Source organism: Homarus americanus, unplaced genomic scaffold (genome assembly GCF_018991925.1).
Source record: "Homarus americanus isolate GMGI-L3 unplaced genomic scaffold, GMGI_Hamer_2.0 scaffold20465, whole genome shotgun sequence".
NCBI classification, from domain to species: Eukaryota; Metazoa; Arthropoda; class Malacostraca; order Decapoda; family Nephropidae; genus Homarus; species Homarus americanus.
This window is the reverse complement of record NW_024756914.1, coordinates 5,677,356-5,701,328: the sequence shown is the minus strand read 5'-3', so window position 1 is coordinate 5,701,328 and position 23,973 is coordinate 5,677,356. Positions and strand designations below refer to the sequence as shown.

Below are 23,973 nucleotides of genomic sequence, written 5' to 3'. Positions count from 1 at the left end.
CGGGATGAAGAAACTGCACTATTTGAGACTGAATGTGAGAAGGACCTAGGTGTGTATGTTGACAATGAGCTGAAGTTCTCGAGCCATTGCGAGAAGAAGGTAAATCAGGTAAATAAATTATTGGGTCTTATAAGAAGGTCGTTCAGATATCTAGACGGTCCGTCTCTCGTAACGATCTTCAAGAGTGAAGTGCTTCTCCATCTGGATTACTGTCACCCCGTCTGGTCCCCAAGATATGCTAGGGACTGTCAGTTGGTTGAAAATATTCAAAGGAGGGCCACCAGACTGGTGCCTGCACTTCGGCACCTCAGCTACCCTGAGAGATTGGAGCACCTAAACTTGCTTAGCTTATACTACGGACAGGCAAGGGGTGACCTAACTGAGGTGTATAAGCATCTCAAGGAGCACTACTCAGTCGAGTGTCCTTACTTGGAGCTGGTGGACGCTCGCCCCACAAGGGGTTACAGCTCAAGATTGAAGAAGCCGCAAGTCCAGAAAACTGTGATTGGCAAACTTTTTTGGAGTGAGAGTTGAGAACTATTGGAACAATCTACCAGAAAGTGTTGTGACGGAACCGAGTGTGAGCTCTTGACCAACACTGGAGCAGTTTCAGGTACATTCAGGAGCAGGTGCATGCCCAGTACTTGCCAACAGTGCGTAACAGAGACATGACCAATTGCCCAAGCGGCTAACGAGCCGATCAGTGGCGAAGAGAATAAAAGTAAATGGGGTAACAGGGTTGGATCCAGGAATATAAAAAATAAGGGGGGGATGGTTCCATGAAGTTGTGGGTGAGGGAACACGGCAAGTACAACGAACTCACTCACCCCGCTGGGTTTTTTTAGGGGAGTGCTGTAAGGCCCACCCAGAAATTTTTTTGAAATCCGACCAATATCATGGGCATTTTGAAGCCATGTGCACTTGATATTAGGAGATATCCTGAGGTCAATAGCAATTACTTTTTACTATACATTACAAAAATGTCTGAATACAATACTGCATTAAAGAAAAAGTATTGGAATTATCTGATGAAAGGGGGGGTCCTGACCCCCAGGATCTGCCTGCCCCTAAGTAAAATTATCTTCATATGGAGATTTTCTGATTGCATGACTATTCTAAGGAAGCATCCTGGAATAATAACTAAGGTCTCCTGTATTGTATTCAGAAATAGAGGTGAAACATTTCTAAACAAATTTCTGAAAAGAATAAAAATTAATTAAAAAAGAAAATGAAAAAAAAAATGATGTTAAAACTTACCGTAGGTCTTTCGATTTCTTTTTTGGCGTGTGGCTGTCGATGCGCAATAGTCGCCTCATATTGTTGTACTAATTCCATTTTAGTATCTGCTAATTCAATTTCAAGTCCATCGACCTGATCCACAAGTCCATAGCAGCGTCGACACAAAACATCGCTGTGAGCCTTGTAAAGAGTCAACCCCACCAAACGACCCAACATTGCTGATAACTTTCTCTGGCTCACCGTCATGGTGGCTTTATAAAGATCAACAAATTCTTGGGAAGTATCTTGAGTAGGAAGACCCTTATCACACACCAGACACCAGCGCGACTGCTCCATGTTACTATGTCCTGCTGCTGCCATTTCACCACCACCTCCACCTACGTCAATAGCTAAAGGATCTTGTTGTTCCACTCTTTTAACTTCTGTTCCTTCTTCCAAAACTCCTACTAATGAAGAACCAGGTTCTCCACTAGTGTCTGTAATGCCTACAGCCACCTCTATATGTTGTTGCTGCTGAGCTATCTGCTGCTGTGCAACTTGTTGCTGGGCTGCTTGTTGCTGCTGTTGATGGTGAGCAAGCTGCTGTTGATGCACAGTATGATGCATAGTAATTTGCTGAGTACCAGCCATCTGTGTGGTTATTGTAGCCATAGTTGTATCCATGGGCCCTGGACGAGTGCCAACCACCATGGGCAAACTTGCCTCTGGCATTAATATTCTGGTATGAGGAGGTGGCGGTTGTGCTACCTGCTGTGCCACTTGCTGAACTGCCTGCTGGGCTGCTGCTTGTTGCACTGCTTGTTGGTTGGTAGCATGATGATTTGCCATGGGATGGCCACCCATATTCATGGCAAACATTCTCCGTTGATCTTCAAAATCCATTTTTTAAACCACTACAGTACAGTATATCTTGAAGTGAACCTAGAGCAAAAAAAGTTATATAAGTACAGGACTGTATACAGTTGCACTATTTCTATCAAACTGATTACAGTACACCTGACCTTTGATTTATGCACACTTGTTATATGCAATGATGCGAGGACCCTAATTCTACAAAAAATCTGGGGATGAGGTGACCTGTGAGATGGCATGTTGCCATTTTTCTTTTTTATAGATTTATATAATATTTTCTTTATTTCTAAGACACATTAGAGTATTGTAATGCCTTTTCCACAACTTTTATAACATTACTGTTGTCTTTTAGTGTACTGTATCTTTTTCATAAAAAAATGCCAAAATTAAAGTTGGGGGAGCTCCAGCTATGGTTTTGGAACACGTCTCCATTTTTTAGTGACTTGAGATTTTTGCAGAACATAACAATAGCATGAAGTGAGGGTCAGGTGTCTGGAGTGAGAACCTTAAAACAATTAAAGATTTTTATCATACAGTACACATTAAATACTGTACTGTACTATAGCTAATACTAACACATTTAAATCTCACTCAAACTTTAGACAAATAAAAATGACAAGTATCTCAGTCAAATATCCAGATGACTTATCATTTTCACAAGTACAGTACAATATGTTTTAACCTTTAACTCTGGTAATTTATAATACTGCATGAAAAACTTATAAAAAACTACTTGGCAAAGTAGAATGATTATCACCCAAGTACTTTATTCACTTAATGGTTATTATCTGTGTACAGCTTGTTCTATCTTCTTTCACATCCAGCACAGGATATTCTTCCTCTTTCTTATTTAGGGTTGGGTTTGTCTTCAGGAATACCTATATTTATTTAACTTTCACTAATTCAACTTCAAACAGAACAAGCAACCATTTCAATTTTATATAGATTATATTAGCATATCACATATACGTACAGTATACATATCAGTTGAATTCGGCAAGAGAATACATGTACGTAGTGTAAATTATATGGAGAACAGCACTGATATAAATACAGTACAGTACTGTAGACTAGGAGAGAAAGGAAACTTGGGGCTCCTATGGCAATACAGTACAATTTACAATGATGTCTTTCGTCTACCCTACCCTAACTTAACCTCAACTTACCTAAAAATACTAAAATACTAAATCACTAGGAAAATTTAGAAACTAAACATTTAAATATGTTGTAAAACACAAGCTATAGTAGCACCAAATATTGAGTGTTTTCATTTACAGTAAACAATTTGTTTATGATATACAGGTAACTAAAATGTTGCAGCTACTCAAGAGTATAGTACTGTACTAGATGAGTAGACAGAGACCCTGGATGAAGATGGCTGTGTGGATGTGGTATATCTGGTACTCTTTTCTGTAAAGTACATGGATTTTCAAAAACCTTTTGGCACAGTCCTCCATCAGAGGATACTACACAAATTTAATAGTTATGGCATCATCGAGAGACAACATGACAAAGAGGAGGTAATGAGTGGCTGTGAACGGAACTTTTTTGGGTTGGGTAGAATTCCTCAGAGGTATCCCGTAAGAAGCATTTTGTGGTCCAGTACCATTTGTGTTGTTTAACGATCTGCTGGTATGTGTCTCATCTAGCACATACTTTTTCACTTATGATACTAAGATCTTCACATAAATCCCTAACCATGGTGACCATGAAGTGCTACAGGCAGATCTGGATGCTCATCATTCTGTAAGTGGTTGGACAACTGGCTAAGATAACACCCAGGGAAGTGCAAGACAACCCCATACAGATACAGTAATTTCACTAGAGATAGTTCACCAGGAAATGGACTTTGGGGTGATTACAGATGAATGTTAGTTTTGAACATGTTTGAGAAAAAGAACAAATTTCAGATGGCTGTGCAAGGCAATGGTTAGGCCTCACCTGATCAGCGACAGTCAGTACAGTAAGGTCCCCACATAAGAAGAAAGATGTGGTCACTATTGAGAGCATCCATACAGGCTGAAGAAATTAGATCTACCGACACTGGTATATCACTGCCTTACAGTAGATATGACAGAGGTGTATCAGATTATGAACAGGAAATATGACAATAAGGTAGCTATTATTTTATTTTCAGTCATCCGGGAATCATAGGAATTTAACTATTGGAAGCCCCCCACCAGAAAGGGAGGAGAGTTAATAACACAAAATGCCTTTGATTCCACCCTATCTAACAGATGGACAGAAGAATACCGAGTAGCCACCCCAGATATGAGAGCAGTACTCCAAGTATGGACAAATGAATCCCTTATAAACTTGAAGAAACTGCTCAGGAGTGAAATAGCTATGGCATCTGTACAGCATTCCCAGCTTTCGGGAGGCAGCTTTAGCAATGTCGTGGAAGTGTGGCTTCCACAACATTTTAGAGGAGATGGTGTGGCCTTGCATATCTATTTTAGAACTTAGCAAAATGATTGCATCCTGAAATGTGATTAGTGGGAGATCTTCTATTTTGGAAAGTGTAATTGGTAAATAAGTAGGAATCTTAAATCAAGTCAACAAAATGTATTTGCTCAAAGCAAGGCTAACAAAGTACTTGGGTTCATACAAAAGCTAGTGTTAACTACAAGACTAACGAGATTATCCTAAAACTATATCTTGCACTTGTGGGACCTCACTTGGATTGCGCAGTTCAGTTCTGGTCACCGTACTACAGAATGGATATAGAATCCCTAGAAATAATTCACAGGAGAATGACAAGACTAATCCCGGGCATTAGGAACCTTGAGTACAGAGACAGGTTAAAGCATCTTAATATGCTCTCCCTCGAGAGACGTAGAGTGAGGGGCGATATGATCAAGGTTGTATAACTGGAAGTCAGGGCTAAACAAAGGTGATATAACAAAGGTACTCAAACTATCGAACCAGGAGCGAACTCATAACAATGGTTTTAAATTCGACAAATTTTGATTTAGGCACGAAATAGGTAAACGTTGGTTTGGTAATATAGTGGAAGAGTGGAACAAATTACCTAACATCATCATTAACTCGAATATGCTGGATAACTTCAAACATAGGTTGGATGGATATATGAGCGATAGGGGTTGGGTGTAAATGAGACTGCCCAGTATAGGCCAATAGGCCCGCTGCAGTTTTCTCCACTCTTGTGTTCTTATGTATGGTACTAGGCAGCCACACTTACACCTAACCCATATCGTTCTTATATCTGCCCAGCCTACAGTAATCCCTGAGTGTTTGAGTTAATGATGATGTTTGGTAACTTTTCCACTCATCCACTACTCGATTTCCAAACCAGTGTTTTCTTATCTCACTCCAAAATCTAAATTTGTCTGATTTAAAGCCATAGTTAAGTGTTCACAAAGTACAGATATTTAGGTTAGGTTTGGTTAGACTAAAGATATCCTTGTAGACCGCACACTATAATACATAGCACCGTACAAACGGTCCGACTAATTACCCAAATGTAGCCAAATGTAGTCGCAATTAAGTCAAATAATGGTCCTACATGAATAAATCAAACTGCCAATCACTTCTCGACTAGTATTTGGTGTCACAAAGTAAAAAAAAATTGGAAAACTTACTCTAATCTGAGTTAAAAGATCGCGTGCATGTACCGAGGGAGCGAGTAATTACCCAAATGTAGCCGCAATGAAGTCAAATGATGGTCCTACAAGCGTAAATCGGGCTGTGAATCACTTCTCGATTATTATTTGGTGTCATAAAGTCACAAAAAATTGGTAAACTTAATTTAATCTGAGTTGTGTTAGGTTAGGTAAGGTTAGGTACATGCACTCGATCTATTAACTCAGATTAAATTAAGTTTACCAATTTTTTTTGACTTCGTGACACCAAATACCAGTCGAGAAGTGATTGGCAGTCCGATTTATTCATGTAGGACCATTATTTGACTTCATTGCGGCTACATTTGGGTAATTAGTCGGACCCCCGTACAAAGGCTGTGCTTGTATATAATGTACCAAGCCAGTGCTGGTGTATCAACAATGTATCTTGACATTGCTAGTATACAATGCAATGGTGACCGAATAAAACCCCAATGGACAAAACCCCAGTCTTATATAAAATAAAACACCTTTGTTTAGGTTAGGTTAGTGTTAACAAATGACAACCCCGTTGGAGTTTGGTCATGGAACCCAATACAATACACCAAGTGTTGGTACCAGTATACAACATACTGTACTTTACCCAGAAAAAAAAATGTTTGACTATCCTTGTTTGAAGTACCTTACTGTTTACCACTGCTTGTATACTGTACCTTCTGTCTAAATAAACTGGATTTTGTATACCTGCACTTTGCACCAGCCTGCATTGTCTTTTACACAAGCTGAACCTATCGTAAACTTGCATGACGATATTACTGAATACTGTAAATAATTATCTATCAATGCGACCAAGGATAGACAACAACGACAATCAGGTGGTTATTTACAGTTCTTCACTTAGCCTTGAATATTAGTCAATAAAGTAAACCTGGTTGCCTGTGACAAGCTTTACAGTACTCGCATCACTTCTACAATATAACATTCTATGAAATTCACTCTATACCTATTATTTATATATTATACATTATAACTGAATACAAATTACTGATATTACAATCATATGTTATTAAAAATCAAACAATATTCGGTTCCCAAGAATCATATATCATCAGTTAGGAGTTAAGTGGAGCTGTGTGGTGTACAACATTGAGTATCATTTTGGTCAGTTTCGGGTAAAGCAACACACTAAGTATCATTTTGGTCAGTTTCGGGTAAAGCAAGTATAGTACAAGTTATTTATGCGTCTGAAACACATGATGGCGTCCGAAGCTGGCGTGCAATAGCCATTATGAACAGAATAAACTCCACCTCTATTTTAACACAAAACTCACTTGACATCGACCACACTGCCCCCTATGATACTGAGATCATCCATTACTTCTCATTTAAATGGATTTTGATGTGTTCCCAAGCGTGATAAAGGTTTAATTAAGGTGTTAATAGGTGAATAATGGTTGTTTTTGGGTGGGTGGTTGTGGCGGCGTCAGGCGAGACCACAGGGCGAAGTCGGAGGAAATAAAACACCATTCAATTTTCCTCCAACTTTGACACATTCGAACAGCATGATTGATAGAGTTTCTTGGTAGAATAATGGAAACACTTCAAAATTCATAGAGGAAAGGTCATCTATTGCAGTAGTTTAGGTGATAGGGGAATATTGGTGTGTACTTACATGTTAATCCGGTCGATACAAAGAGATCAGGATAGCCAGCCTCCGTAAAATGGCGACCAACTGCCAATACTCACAATCTTCCTCTGTTTATTACTGATATCAATGACTCCATATAATCAAATATAAGGTAGATTCTTCATTTGAATTATAATTGAGCCTTCTTCTTATAATCTACATAAGGACAACTCGGTCGATAAGGTAGATTTTTTTTAAAGTTTAATAGACGGTCACATGGCAAGAAGCAATCGTACCAACTTTACTGAATTATATAATGATGCATTTCTTAACTCTTTCATGTCATTTATTTTGCATAACATCACTTAAATCTTCTATGGTTGGGAGAATGTGATTACCTCTATATTCAGAATTCGTTTTATTTCACGAATTCGTTCTTTAACAAGTTGAGATTTTTATTGTTATAATTTTTAACAGGATCACAATACTCTTCTATTTACAAACAACATATACAAAAAACAAACAGTTATAATCTACTTTCTACAACATTACTAAAAACATTATCAGCTATGTTTTCAAGTCTCGTTATTCATTCGTTTTGTTAAAACTTCGCATAAACAATACAAACTTATTTTCTTATATTATTTTGTTTTCTTATTGGCTGCCTCCTGGGTTAATTAATACACTTAAGTGCTCCTCTTATACCCCTACTACTTTGCTGTATCTCAGAATCGAGAATGACGATCATCCAGCTTAACACAATTATATGAGTTCTTAGGGATGTCAACTTCAATGGTGAGTTCTGAGGTGACTAAAGAGGCTGATACGGGACCGGCAGGGTCCTCTACATTCGTTGCACATGTGGAGGGCTGCATCTTTCAGGCGTTGGCGCTTGTCTGCCTCGGATTGCAGTCGGGTTAACTCGAAAGTATTGACACTATACTGCCAGATTCTGGGGTCACTAATTCTAGGGGAATAACTTAACTATATTCTTAATTTTAAGGTCGCTGCCACCAGACTCCCCTGGACAGTATGTACCTCGTTAGAACATAAGAAAGGAGGAAACTGCAGCAGGCCTATTGGCCCATACTGGGCAGTCCCGCTTACACCCAGCCCCTTAGAAACCTTCCATATCAGGATAGGTTAAAGAAACTTAACTTGCATTCCCTAGAAAGAGGAAGAGTGCGGGGAGATATGATAGAAGTATTCAAGTGGGTGAAAGGAATCAATAAAGGGGATATAGATAAAGTTCTTATAATATCCCAGCAGGATAGGACTCGGAGCAACGGATTTAAGTTGGATAAGTTTAGGTTTAGGAGGGAGATAGGAAGAAACTGGTTCACAAATAGGGTGGTGGACGAGTGGAACAAGCTTAGCAACTTTGTAGTAAGTGCTGGAACTCTGGAAAGTTTCAAAAGGAGGCTAGATAGATTCATGGATGATAGAGAGTGGTAGTAACTCTCGACAGGAGCTGCCATGCACAGGCCAACCGGCCTATTGCAGACTCCTTATTTTCTTATGTTCTTATGTTCTATTGCTCATATATTCATCCAACCTATGTTTGAAGCTATCGAGATGTGGTTTCTGTTCACGTAACCATCACTCCTCCGTCTGTGCCCAGAAAATCAAAGACCACCTCAATGGGGGTGGTGTGGGCTAAGTTATTGACCCCAGGTGTTGTAATTGTGGTGGCTGGCACAATGCTGACTCACGGCAATGCTCCAAACGTCCGCCTGTCCCAGGAGAAAAGCCTCCCCGAAGGCTTCGTCAACCTCAACCTGCCCCCCAGCCTACCGGGCCGCATCCTTCTGCGTCCCCTCCTCTGGCAACGCCTTCTTCAACAACACCTGCCCCTGCCTGGCCTCACCTGGCTGCAATACAGCAGTCCCGGCCGTCTCCTAACTCACCTACTACTGGGCCTCCTCCCCGTCTCTACTCTGACGCTGTCAGGCCTTGTGCTCCCACCGGTGCCCCCCCACAACCCCCATCCGGCGACACGACACAGATCATATCCCTCTTCCACGAATTTACCAACCGTATTGAAAGACTCTTTGATACACTCTGTACCGCCATCTCCAACCTACACAGACTACCCCTGCCTTCAGCTGCTACCCAGTCACTCCCCTCTTCTGGTTTGACACAAGCTGGTAGCCCCCCTGTGTGCCCCTCTTGCTCACGGTCTACTCCACCGCCGCCTGGCATCACTGGTGGCGTGGCACCTACCAAGCCTGTCCCGGTGTGCCCGGCTGCCCCCGTCCACCCACTGTGCGCTCATGGACCCGAGGACACCACCCCCGGCTCCCCCTCCTCCACCAGCATGCCGGCACCTGGGGCCCATCCACTCCAGTTCTCCACATCAATTGGCCACCATGGGGACATGCTAGTCACTAGTGGACTACACATCTATGCCAAGAAGGTGTCCCCTACCAACCTCTCGACGTCCGTTTTGAAGCCGACACTACCGACGTACACGCCATCAAAATCACACTAAAAGGTATGTCCGTCTGTCAATGCCTATGGCCTGGCACTTGACATTATTAGGGACCTGCCACGCTTTGCCATAAACAGATAAATTGTACCGGGAATTCCCCTCACACACTCATCATTCTGTCACTTTATGTAACTTGCTGACAAAACCAATGACCCTTCAGGCCTTTACGCCCTTAATGCAAGAGTCTTAAATGCAAGCATGAACTACGCATGCTTCCCAGATGGGCGCTGTAAACGCTTCTGCGCTTCACCTTGCACAGAATGTAAGGGGGTGCCCAATAAACTAGCCCTCTCGGGGGCAATCTAAAAAAAAAATCTGTCGAGTATATATATAAATCTTTATATCAACAGAGAACTAATATCTACTAATGTCATCAGTACATTGCTTTCCCCTCCCCTCCCCAAAGTGGCTTATGTGAGTCCTATCTTCAAGAAGGGCGATAGTCACTCCACGAACAACTATAGACCGGTGAGCCTGACCAGCATAATATGTAAAGTACTTGAGAGTATTATCAGAGATGCCGCGATGGAACATCTACTACGAAACAACCTTGTAAAAGATTGCCAACACGGTTTTATGCCGGGGCGCTCTTGCTTAACACAATTGCTCAAGGGATTGGATATTTGGACCCATATTCTAGAACGGGGTGGTAATATCGACAATATTTACCTAGATTTTGCCAAGGCTTTCGACAGTGTACCCCACGAAAGGCTGAAAATCAAACTGGAAGGGTACGGAATTCGGGGAAATGTCCTAGCGTGGATAGAAGACTTTCTACATGACCGCAAGCAGTGTGTGGTGATTAATGGCACGAAATCGTCATCTGTACCTGTAACAAGTGGGGTACCGCAGGGTAGTGTATTGGGCCCGCTGTTGTTTGTTTGTTTCATAAATGACATGCCTGACGTTGTACACTCCTCCATACAAATGTTTGCCGATGATGGCAAGTTATTTCGGGAAATTAAGAACCAAGCGGACTGTGAAGAGCTGCAGAAGGACCTCTGTGGGCTCCAAGAATGGTCGAAGAAATGGCTGCTGAGATTCAATGTCACGAAGTGTAAGAGGATGCACCTGGGGCGTACCAATGGTAAGGAGGCGTATCATATGTCCCAACGGGATGAAGAAAATGCACTAGTTGAGACTGTGTGTGAGAAGGACCTAGGTGTGTATGTTGACAATGAGCTGAAGTTCTCGGGCCATTGTGAGAAGAAGGTAAATCAGGCAAATAAATTATTGGGTCTTATAAGAAGGTCGTTCAGATATCTAGACGGTCCGTCCCTCGTGACGATCTTCAGGAGTGAAGTGCTTCCCCATCTGGAGTACTGTCACCCCATCTGGTCCCCGAGATATGCTAGGGACTGTCAGTTGGTTGAAAATGTTCAAAGGAGGGCCACCAAACTGGTGCCTGCACTTCGGCACCTCAGCTACCCTGAGAGATTGGAGCGCCTGAACTTGCCTAGCTTATACTACAGACGGGCAAGGGGGGACCTAGTTGAGGTGTATAAGCATCTCAGGGGGCACTACTCAGTTGAGTGTCCTTACTTGGAGCTGGCGGACGCTCGCCCCACAAGGGGTCACAGCTCAAGATTGAAGAAGCCGCAAGTCCAGAAAACCGTGAGGGCAAACTTTTTCGGAGTGAGGTTGAGAACTCTTGGAACAATCTACCAGAGAGTGTTGTGACGGCACCGAGTGTGAGCTCTTTCAAGAGAAGACTTGACCAACACTGGAGCGGGTTCAGGTACATTCAGGAGCCGGTGCATGCCCAGTATTTGCCAACAGTGCGTGACAGAGACGTGACCGATCGCCCGGGCGGCTAGCGAGCCGATCTTTTGGTGAAGAATATAAATGAAAAGAGACGTGACCGATCGCCCAAGCGGCTAACAAGCCGATCAGTGGCGAAGAGGATAAAAGTAAAAAAGTAAAAGTAAAAGGTCAGGAGGCCTACAACCACAAAATCATTGCCATATGACAAAGCTTTTATTTTATTATATTTTTTTACGGTGTTGTGGCCACGGCTGGGATAAAGGCCAACCAGGGAGTGTAGTGCTGTGCCTTTAGTTAAATCAGTTCATAGTGTCATCAGTGGCCGCGGAAGAGGTTGTAAATAACTTAAAGTGAATGCAAGCTGTTAGGCACCACTGCCAGCTGAAACCAAGTCGTGTTATAGGTGTTATAGGCTAACAAGCCGATCAGTGGCGAAGAGGATAAAAGTAAAAGTAAAAGTAATACATCATTCACAGGGAGTTACAGTGTACACAGTGATAGCACAAAGATATACAGCCGTTGATGAGAATGGGAAAAGAAAGTATAAGGAAATACTAGTTAAAATAACAAATAAATAAAATCAACAAGCTTGGCTATCCTTAAAGGCATTCTATTACCGCCCCAAAGAAAGTTTTATTTTATTTTTCTGTGTTTCTAAAGGACTGAGTAGGTGTATAAAATCTGTTATTCATAGCAAAATGCAGTGTACATAGAGATACCACATAAATACCGACATATCGCCGAAGTGAACTAAAAAAAAAGAAGAAAAACAGAAGACCCCTAAAGGCAACAGGGGAGGTGGTTAAAACCAGCAGAGAGCAGCTAAGTACTGTTCTTTTTTTTTCTCTTTATTTTTAAATAGGTGTAGATCTATACACAGTCTGCCCCCCCACAACAACAACAACCATGAGTATGATATATGATTACTGCAGGGGGACGTCGGGTATGGAGGATACAGGCCTGACTAATGCAACGTTTAGGATGATGCAAACTGCCGTAAAGCATGAAGGCTGGTATTGCCCTGACTGCGTAGTCAAGGTGAATGAGGAGATTGCAAGCCATAGGGGAACGAGTTCCCTAGGGACGAAAATAGATGAAGCTGCAGCCCTGCTGGTTGCCAAACTAGAACAAGTTGGGAAAGAGATCCTTGCTAAGACTGAGGAAGTAGCCGAGAGAATGGAGGTGGTTGCTAAGAGGAGTTATGCTAAGGTATTAGCAGGGCCATGGGGGTGGCGGAGAGTAATGCAGGATCAGAACAGGTTCTACAGCAGCTAGGGACTCTGAAGAAGTGTGTCCAAGAAATGACAATTAGCGGACATACTGTTAGGGGAGAGGAGGAACAACGGGAACGTTTCCAGCGCAGGAACAATGTAATAGTTTTTGGAGTCCCTGAGAGCCAGGAGGAGGGAACTGAGAGTAAGATAACACACGATAAGATGCAGTTTAAGAATATTTGTACAGAGGTTCTGAAGATGCCATCAACCCCTCAGGATGTGAGGAGGCTGGGACAAAAGCAGGGGGACAAGCCTCGCCCCCTCAGGATCACACTAGTGAGTGAGGAGGAGAAATGGGAGGTTATTCGGCAGGCAAAAAACTTAGCAAGGAGCGAGGCATTTCGGAGTGTATTCATTCTCCCAGATCGCACGGTAATGCAGAGGGAATAGCACAGGAAGCTCCTGCAGGGCTTAAAGCAGAGAAGGGAGGAGTCGAGGAGGAGTGGGGACGGGTGTACATGGGTTGTATTCAGGGAGAGAGTGGTGGTGTAGTGGATTCCTCCCCTACAAGCACCGAACCTTCTCGAATCCCCCAGCCTACGCCTCCAGCGCCGCCCACGGAGCGGGGGTCAACTATCTACCCACGCCTACCCCCGCCTTATAAGGCCTGACACCGCTGTGACCACCCTCTTTTCTACCCAGTGCCACCAGCAAGCAACACCTCCTCCTCTGCGCCAGCCTGGCGGCTCCCTCTCCCGCCAGCGACCTACAGTAGGCGTCCCTCAAGCCGCGTGCCCTCACTCTGGGCACCCTCACCACCCAGCTCTCTCTACTCAACGCTTATTACCATGCTACCTACCCAGCAACAAGCTGCATTGTACATCCAATTCAACATGTATACAGTGAGCACATTGTGAGTTTCCTTTCTCCATCCCATCCTGAGTGTGAACACATATCTCATATCCTACAAATGGTGACCCCCGGAGTGACCACTCACACAGGATTGAGGAGAAACTCCCAGTCTTCAAACAACATGGAAGATTGGCTTACCCACGCAGAGGCAGCTCTCATCGGCTCTACAACTACTGTCTCTACACCGCAGGTTAGACACCCTAGAGCAGCTCTGCTACTCTAAGCAGACAGCCGCTCCTCTTCCTGCCCCAAGCACCACGTCCTACCGACCCCAACACACCCGTCCTACCTCAGACGCCGCCCCCGGCCCAGCAGTACCCCCTGCCGCTCCTGATGCGGACCCACACACCCCTCTTTTCTCGCTCAGGTATCCCTTGCTACTGTCCTGCACCCTGCTGCTGTCGTGGACCCTGCTGCTGTCATGCACCCTGCTGCTGTCATGGACCCTCTTCCTGCTGACGCAGCCCCTGCTCCTGACCCAGGCCCACACACCCCAGCAGGCGCATCTGAGGACTCTGTACCTGTCACGAGTGAAGCACAACATTCATCGCCTCCACAACCCTCCTTCTCCCTCTTTTCTCCCACAGATCTCGTGTATCTAGACAGAGTTGTCCCCCCCCCCCTAGCGGCCGGCTCATCCACGCCCTCGCCGTTATGCCTCACATGTGGCATGCACCGCCCGTTCTGCCTCACATGTGGCACGCAGCCCTGCCAACCACTAGCCTCCCGCCGCGCCCGGAGGGGAAGGGGAGTATTGTAGTGGATTCCTCCCCTACAAGCACCGAACCTTCTCGAATTCCCCAACCTACGCCTCCAGCGCCGCCCACGGAGCGGGGGTCAACTATCTACCCACGCCTAACCCCGCCTTATAAGGCCTGACACTGCTGTGACCAGCCTCATTGTACACAGTGCCACCAGCAAGCAACACCTCCTCCTCCGCGCCAGCCGTGCGGCTGCCGCTCCCGCCAGCGACCTTGGCGTCCCTCAAGCCGCGTGCCCTCACTCTGGGCACCCTCACCACCCAGCTCTCTCTACTCAACGCTTATTACCATGCTACCTACCCAGCAACAAGCTGCATTGTACATCCATTACAATATGTATACAGTGAGCACATTGTGAGTTTCCTTTCTCCATCCCATCCTGAGTGTGAACCAATACCTTATAACCCCACAGTGGAAGCAAGTGTACCGACACAGGGCAGGGGGACAGCAGCGCACCCTCCACCCGCTCTACCCCCCGTCCAGGAGGTAGCACCAGCTCCACCTATCAGCCAGGAGGCTAGCGCCTTGTAAACGATGACATTTCTAACCACACCTTGCAAAATACAGTGTATTTAGCAAATGTTGCAGCTTATGAGAATGGGGGGGGGTTACTACTAAGAGCAGAGACGTTACCGAGAACAAATTCCGGCTTGAATGTCATGTACACTAATACTGACACGTTCCTTGATAAGAGAGAGGAGTTTGAAACACTACTGAAGGTACACCAACCAGATATTGTGGGAGTTGTAGAGCTGTTGTACAAGAACAGGAGAATCGACCCAGAGGAATGTGAGTTCAGCATTGCTGGATATGACTCATTTACGAACCTTTCTCAAGAAACTTGTAGAGGGGTGTGGTTATCTATGCTAGACGAGACCTTAGAGCCAGCCAGGCGAGGGTACAGGGAGAGGGTGTTTTTGAAGAGTCCAAGTGGTGTAAAATTAAATTAAAGGGAGGGGACTTACTTATCGTCGGGTGTATCTACAGATCCCCAAACTGTGGGCCACTAAACCATAGGAACTTAAGAGCCTTAATAGACAATGCGGCGATGCTCTACCCTAGCCACCTCCTTATTATGGGGGACTTTAACTTTGGCGACATCGACTGGAGAAACGAGTTCACCCCAAATGACTTGAATAACCCTGCTACTCTTATTGTAGAAACTCTGAGAGATAATTTTCTGTTCCAACATGTTAGAGACCCGACACATTACGAGCAAACACCCAAGCCACTAGACCTCATCATAACAAACGAGTAGGGTATGGTGGCCAAACTGGAACACCTTGCCCCAGTTGGCACCAGTCACCATATAGTGTTGTCATTCAGATTTAACTGTTACCTAGTTCAAGATAAGGTCAGGTCAAGGTGCAAATATTACAAGGGAAATTACAACGGGATGAGGGAAGAGATGAGGGGTATCCACTGGCCTGATTCATTAAGGCACAAGAACGCAGGCATTACACTGAATATCATAACTAGTAAATCGACCCATTTGATCGATAAATATATACCCAAGACCAAACCCAGTGCTTCTAGGAATACGAATAAATCTCTACACATGAACCATGCGGGGGTCAACAAAGTTAAGAAGAAAATCCAGAAATTCGAGACGTGGGTTGGGTCAAATGATGAGCAGGACAGGAGGATGTATACAAGAGCCAGAAACCAAGCAAAGCTAGAATGTAGAAGGGCTGAAAAGGAATTCCAGAGTCTGGTTACAAGCGAGGTCAAGTCAACCCCAAAGGCGTTTTATCGCTACGCAAAGTCGAAATTAAAAACACGAGTAGGAGTATTAGACCTGAGGCTTGAAGATGGTAGTTACGCAAATTCTGACCAGGATAAAGCTGAGGCATTGAACAGCTTCTTTTCTTCGGTGTTCACAAGAGAGGATGCGATTAACCTTCCTGCGTTTGAGGACAGACGGTTCGACACAGCACTGACCCACATTGTGTTCACAAAAGAGGGTATTAAAAATAAACTGTCAAAGCTAAAGGTCCATAAGAGTCCCGGCCCTGACATGGTGCATCCTAGAGTGCTAAGAGAGTTGAGCAATGAGCTTGCCGAGCCCCTGAAGATCCTGTTTTGTAAATGCCTGTATGAACAAATGGTCCCCAGTGAATGGAAAGTGGCTTTTGTGAGTCCTATCTTCAAGAAGGGCGATCGTCACTCCACGAACAACTATAGACCGGTGAGCCTGACCAGCATAATATGTAAAGTACTTGAGAGTATTATCAGAGATGCCGCGATGGAACATCGACTACGAAACAACCTTGTAAAGGATTGCCAACACGGTTTTATGCTAGGCGCTCCTGCTTAACACAATTGCTCAAGGTATTGGATATTTGGACCCATATTCTAGAACGGGGTGGTAATATCGACAATATTTACCTAGATTTTGCCAAGGCTTTCTACAGCGTACCCCACGTAAGGCTGAAAATCAAACTGGAAGGGTAAGGAATTCGGGGACATATCCTAGCGTGGACAGAAGACTTTCTACATGACCACAAGCAGTGTGTGGTGATTAATGGCACGAAATCATCATCCGTACCTGTCACAAGCGGGGTACCACAGGGCAGTGTATTGGGCCCGCTGTTGTTCATTTGTTTCACAAATGACATGCCTGACGTTGTATACTCCTCCATACAAATGTTTGCCGATGACGCCAAGTTATTTCGGGAAATAAAGAACCAAGCGGACTGTGAAGAGCTGCAGAAGGACCTCTGTGGGCTCCAAGAATGGTCGAAGAAATGGCTGCTGAGATTTAATGTCACGAAATGTAAGAGGATGCACCTGGGGTGTACCAACGGTAAGGAGGCGTATCATATGTCCCAACGGGATGAAGAAACTGCACTCTGTGAGACTGAATGTGAGAAGGACCTAGGTGTGTATATTGACAATGAGCTGAAGTTCTCGGGCCATTGCAAGAAGATAAAGCAGGCGAATAAATTATTGGGTCTTATAAGAAGTTCGTTCAGATATCTAGACGGTCCGTCCCTCGTAACGATCTTCAAGAGTGAAGTGCTTCCCCATCTGGAGTACTGTCACCCCGTCAGGTCCCCGAGATATGCTAGGGACTGTCAGTTGGTTGAAAATGTTCAAAGGAGGGCCACCAGACTGGTGCCTGCACTTCGGCACCTCGGCTACCCTGAGACATTGGAGCGCCTGAACTCGCCTAGCTTATACTACAGACGGGCAAGGGATGACCTAACTGAGGTGTATAAGCATCTCAAGGGGCACTACTCTGTCGAGTGTCCTTACTTGGAACTGGCGGACGCTCGCCCCACAAGGAGTCACAGCTCAAGATTGAAGAAGCCGCAAGTCCAGAAAACTGTGAGGGCAAACTTTTTCGGAGTGCGAGTTGTGAACTCTTCTAACAATCAACCAGCAAGTGTTGTGACGGAACCGAGTGTGAGCTCTTGACCAACACTGGAGCAGGTTCAGGTACATTCAGGAGCCGGTGCATGCCCAGTACTTGCCAACAGTGCGTAACAGAGACGTGACCAATCGCCCAAGCGGCTAACGAGCCGATCATTTGGTGAAGAGGATAAAAGTATATCGAGTTGACGTGGCAGGTTAATCTCCTTACCGGGCGATTGTAACTACAATTACTTCACACAATCAACAAATCAAAATCCTACATCACAAGTGCAACACAACGCATCACATCACGATTGCACAGCAATAACCAAGAGACTTGACAGTCTAAAAGCAAACTGTACTTTTTTTAAAGATCCATTTAAGTCACTGGCCTCCCCCTACTCACACCCAAGTCTAGTAGCAGGGATATCCACTAAACTCCTCACACCCCGCTAAAATGTCTCCCTCATCAGGCCCTCATCCAGATGAAGAATCACTAGGTGGAACTTGGTCATTCACAAACATGACTCTACCCACTCACCTCTGGGTGTTTGTTTCTCCTCCCCCACCCCGTCATAATCGCCCTTGCAATATTTGAACCAGGGCCTGCTCTATTATAAACCACGTAAGTGAAAATCTGAAACTAAAAATGAGTATTAAAAAGTTATACAAGTAAATTGTATTATTTATTGTAATTATTCATTAATAATTATTGTAAGATTTACTAATGCGCATGTTCGTTTGTGTTCACTTAATCATGTAAGCTACATTAATGTAAATATTCTTTATATTTTTCCAGGGGCGTACCTAGTGGGTTGGCAGAAGGGGCAGCCGCCCTGGGCGCCAAGGTAAGGGGCGCCCCAAATTGCTTCCTGTGAATGCAGTTTTAGCAAGCTGAAACTAACTAAGAATTAAGTGCGTTCATCTATGGCCTAAGAACGCTTATCTAACATAGCTATTGTATCAATTGAACAGAATATAGCAAATTCTATGAATTGTGACAGGGTAATTGATGACTTTGCAACCAAGAAAGCAAGAAAAGTGATTCTGTAATAAACGATGTTCCAGAGTCATTCTTAATATGCATTCTTAGTTTTCAGTGATATTACTGTAGGTGCTTCATATATGCTGATGTAATTAACACACCATTATACTTTCAATGTTTAAATTGCTGCATTTTTAGTTTGGTGATATTTATGAGCCTTGATATACCGTGCATTGTATTATGCTAATTAATATTGGATAAATAAACTTACTTTTTAGGATTAAGAGTAAAATCTGGTCAATGTCATCAGAATTGGCCAAGATTATTATTGAATCTGTTTACTTGGGGAGTAAAATAATTTTATAATGAAAAGTTAAGCAATCCACTGGGCTATGGTATTTTCTGAACTGAATGTAGACTATGTGTGTTATGAGCAGCAAATTGGTGATTACTTATAGGTTAGGTTAGTTGTTGAAGTTAATTTGTTGAAGCCTTGATACAACCATAAAATTACACATCATCATCAGTGTCTTAGCAATCCCTTATTTACAATTATGCTACATTATTTATATGAATTATAATTTAGTTGATATAATTATTTACGGTGGAAGTGGGGTTGCAGGGACTGGAGGGTTAGTGGTGGTGGGGAGCCGTAAAGGGAAGGGGGCGCCAAATTCAGCCATTGCCCTGGACGCCATCAAGGCTGATTACGGCCCTGTATTTTTCTAAATGTTAGACAGGTGAGAACTATGAGAATTTGGGTATGTTGTGTGCTGGTGTTACTGAGCTTCAACAACTAAGGTTTTTAGCGCATTAGGTGCCAAATCTTCAATGGTCTTGTTATATATATATTTTTTTTGTGAGTGTTACAAATGTGCACAACAACAGAAGTTATCACAATCTAAGGTAACGTGAAATACTATACAACGAATCTAATTTGAAAATATTTATTAATTACACAGTGTCAGTTATCCAGTGTATTAATAAAGTTAATATTATATGTTAATTATTTAACTATAACCCCCGACTATAAACTCCATAAGAATTATTAGTATGAAGGATTTTTTTTACCATACGAGGCAAGACGTGATAATATAATCTTGTGAAGACGGCGTGATATCTGTGGTCTCTCCCAACATCCTGTACTTGACGCACTCCAAACGTTTGGAGTGCGTCAAGTACAGGATGTTGGGAGACAGTGGCGTAGCTAGAGTGTGTGCCGCCCGGGGCGGCCCTTGAGTTTGCTGCCCCCCGTGCCCCCAAAAAATACATTGCACAGTGACTCACTATATATATATATATATATATATATATATATATATATATATATATATATATATATATATATATATATATATATATATATATATATATATATATATATTAAATAGTTTGTGTACCATTATAATATTACTGTACTTTCACATACTCAAATATAGTATGCTTTAAATACACACCAAACATACTTAAACTTTATAAGTAACAGTTAAACAAAAAGCAAAAACGACATATAGGATAGGGAAAAAAGTAAAAAAAGTGTAAAAAATTAGGACCATCTTTATTTCTGAAATTAAAACTACAACTTTACTTTCACATACTCAAATATAGTATGGATTAACGTCTCCAGTAGCTGCAGATATGGGTGATGAGCAGACCCAAAAGTGCTGCCCCCAAAAGTGCCGCCCGGGGCGGACCGCGCCCCCAGCTACGCTAGTGTTGGGAGAGACCACAGATATCACGCCGTCTTCACAAGATTGTTATCACGTCTTGCCTTGTATGGTAAAAAAAAATCCTTCATACTAATAATTCTTTTGGAGTTTATAGTCGGGGGTTATAGTTAAATAAGTAACATATAATATTAACTTTATTAATACACTGGATAACTGACACTGTGTAATTGATAAATATTCCATCATGGCAACATTCACTATACTGTAACTTACATCACCACCCTCATTACCATCACCAAAACCATGACTACCATCACCACCCTCATTACCATCACCACCACCATGACTACCATCACCACCTTGGGCCCTTAATGTCACAATAAATGATAAAATAGGAAACAAGAACAGAAGAACAAGTACAGTAGGGGGCAGTGAAATTTTGCTCAAAGCTGCACTCTTCAGGCATTGTTCCTTATACATATCTAAGACTCCATGCCAAATTGGAAGCTGATATGTCGAGGTTTAGTCTGCCGCATTTTCTACTGAAATTTTTAAATTTACCTACAGTACTAGCCAAACAGCCGCTGTGGCGGTGCAATGTTCTGTTCAGTGTTTATCAACTTTTTTTTCATATCTCTTATTTCATTTAAGTTGTCTTGTTGCAGATGAGTATGGTGCTATGTCTATATTGATTATCAGCCTTAACTGACTATGGCATTATCACAAAGGATGACAAGAGTCAGGTTATTGGACCACATAAGCTGCGGGATGCGAGACAAAAATACCGATTTAAGAGGCAAGAAATTGAGATGGCTAGTTTAGATAATTTGACGTCACTCTATTTTGATGGTAAGAAGACCGCCACTCGTGTGATGATAAAGAATGAGAAGACCGAGAAATGGAGTTCGAGGATGATGGTGAAAGATCATTATGTCATCATGGTTGAGCCTGGCAATGAATATCTCACACATGTGACTCCCAAGACTGGACACGGAAAGCAGATTGCCAAAACTATTCACGAGTTTCTGGTGGAGAAAAATCTAACCCAGCAGCCCATTGTGTGTGTTGGTTGTGATGGAACCAATGTAAATGTAGGATCAGAAAATGGAGTCATTCATCATCTTGAAATGTTACTTGGTCACCCGCTCCATTATTTCATATGTCAGCTTCACGGAAATGAGCTGCCTTTCCGCGCAGTTTTTTATCACTATGATGGTAAACCAAGTGGTCCTGAGCATTGGCGTGGTCCCATTGGAAAGCAGATCAAGGAGTCTTTGTCTGAGCTTCCAGTTGTCGCCTTCCAACCAGTCAGTTTCCCTGATTTCCCTGTGTTTAATGATGCAGTGGAGAAAGATCTGTCCTGGGATCAGAAATACCTGTATAGGATTTGTAAAGGAGTTATCACAGGTGTTGTTGAAGATGACTTGGCTGCTATTGAGCCAGGTCCTCCCTGTGTGTCAAGGTGGAACACCTTATGGAGTAGAATCCTCAGGCTGTATGTAGCAACATCAAGACCCAGCCATGAGTTGAAAAGAATTGTCATTACAATAATAAAGTTCAGTGCTCCAATGTGGTTTTACATCAAGATACACCCTTACGTAACACACGGCTCAAGGAACGTATTCCAGTCCCTGCTATATATGAAACACCTGAATAGTGAGGAGGAGACGATAGTGAAGAAGGCTGTCCAGAGAAATGCATACTTCGCCCACACAGATCAACTTCTTCTTGGTATGTGTGCAGATGAGGACATGACTGTTAGAGAAAAAGCTGTCTCAATGATAAGAAAAATTAGAGAGGAGAATCAGCAAAAGGAAGAATGCACTGGCAGATCTGAAGAGGAGGAGGAAGATTCTGATGCTGCTGTTGACGAGAATTTGTTAAACTATAATGATGAGGAGGGTAAAGATGGAGATGGGAATGAGGATGTGCCTCCTGTAGTCAACATGAGAAAGGTGGTGACTCCGAAACTAAAGTGGCAAGCAAAAAACTATCATTCCATGATTAACTGGAGGAATGAACTCAAGACTGAGCCTCCTTACATTGCTTCTCTGTCAAATCTACAGGTTAATGACATTCTTGAGACACCATTAGTGGTGCCCAAGTGGCCAAACAGCACTCAGGCGGTCGAGAGAGGCATAAAAGTGATGACTGAAGCTTGCACTGAAGTGACGGGATACGAATCGAGAGATGGATATATTAGGCAAAGATTATTGTCTAGGAAAATGATGCCAAGGTTCCGCACAAAAAAGAATTTCAATATGAACTTGTAATGATTTTCTATACGGTGTACCTGTAAAATAACATGTGAATTAAATCGATGTCACCCATGTAAAATTTATCATTATCCTGGAAAACATTAAATGACACCTAATTTTTGGTATACACTAAAAGTTGACAAAAAGTCGTTCGCGATGCGGCAGGGTAAGTATGCATGAAATGGCATGAAATTTTGCACAGGTGTTTGTTACAGCCATACAAACGATGCCTGAAAAGTGCAGCCTGCAACTCAAATAAAAGTGTTTTTTCCCTGCCCCCTAAAGTACAGCAACTGATGGTTGATACACAAGGGAAGAATGGTGGTTGATGGTAAAAACACTGAAAGCACCGACAACACTTCTCCACAACTCTCCAACCAAATGAGTAAACTGTCAATATTGGTAATATTTCAGAACTATTGAAAGACTAAGAGTTATCACTGTTTTAATAAGCTGTTTATACCAATATGGACACTTTCCTCAAGAATAAAGCTTAGTTTAAACTTCTACTTTAGATTCATAAGGATGATGTACAGTACAGTACAGTACTAAGATGTTATAATATTCTTATACGAAAATACAAGGATTGAGCTGGTGGCTGTAGGTTCAGTGTTGATGGTTATGATTTATTCACTAACTAATTTGAGACAATATTAAAATCTCAAGTGAGGTGAGAGTGATGGCGGATGCTGTCAGTGGTAAGGTGCATGGCGCCTTTATACACATAGCCAGTTGTAATCACTCAAGCTTGTAATACGACATCATTAATAGACGTTGTAACAATACTAAACTGTAAACACTTCCGAAAATGGATGATTTTAATTAAGTTTATGTCGATACGAAAAGTGAAACTGACAGACGACCTAAATAGCCAAGAGAACTTTATGTTCCTGTTACAAAAAGCCACAGTGACGGGCAAGCGTCCAAACTGTTTGATCTTATCACGTCAAAGTGGAGCCATCCTGAAACACTGAGCTCCTGTGATCACGTGACATTGTACACCAGATTCAATTGAGATTTGAGTCATGAGAAGAAACTAAAGTTAAAAGTTATGGTGGTGATTATAATAAGATGAGGGAAGAAATAGGGAGCATGATTGGTCTACTCTAACCTGAGGGAAAAATAAAGAGCATGATTGGTCTATTCTAACCTGACGGAAGAAACAAGGAGCGTGATTGGTCTACTCTAACCTGAGGGATGAAACATGATTGGTCTATTCTAACCTGAGGGAAAAAAATAAAGAGCATGATTGGTCTAATCTA

General features: G+C 42.9%; 1 protein-coding gene across 8 annotated transcripts in view; it reads right to left on the bottom strand.

The window, feature by feature from the left end:
• LOC121857319 (zinc finger and BTB domain-containing protein 41-like) overlaps positions 1–7,457 on the bottom strand; it is a 34,928-nt gene extending 27,471 nt beyond the window's left edge. For 2 of the 8 annotated variants that reach the window (XM_042353337.1, XM_042353338.1), the window contains exons 1-2: positions 7,345–7,456; positions 1,258–2,160 (exon numbers count right to left, since the gene is read on the bottom strand). In XM_042353337.1, coding sequence (XP_042209271.1) covers positions 1,258–2,121 — 864 coding nt within the window. In that variant the 5' untranslated portion in view covers positions 2,122–2,160; positions 7,345–7,456. Of the gene's footprint in view, positions 1–1,257; positions 2,161–6,385; positions 6,962–7,003; positions 7,286–7,344 lie in introns of those variants that run through there. The other 6 variants (XM_042353331.1, XM_042353336.1, XM_042353334.1 and 3 more) reach the window with 6 other exon arrangements.
• Positions 7,458–23,973: the final 16,516 nt, after the last annotated feature.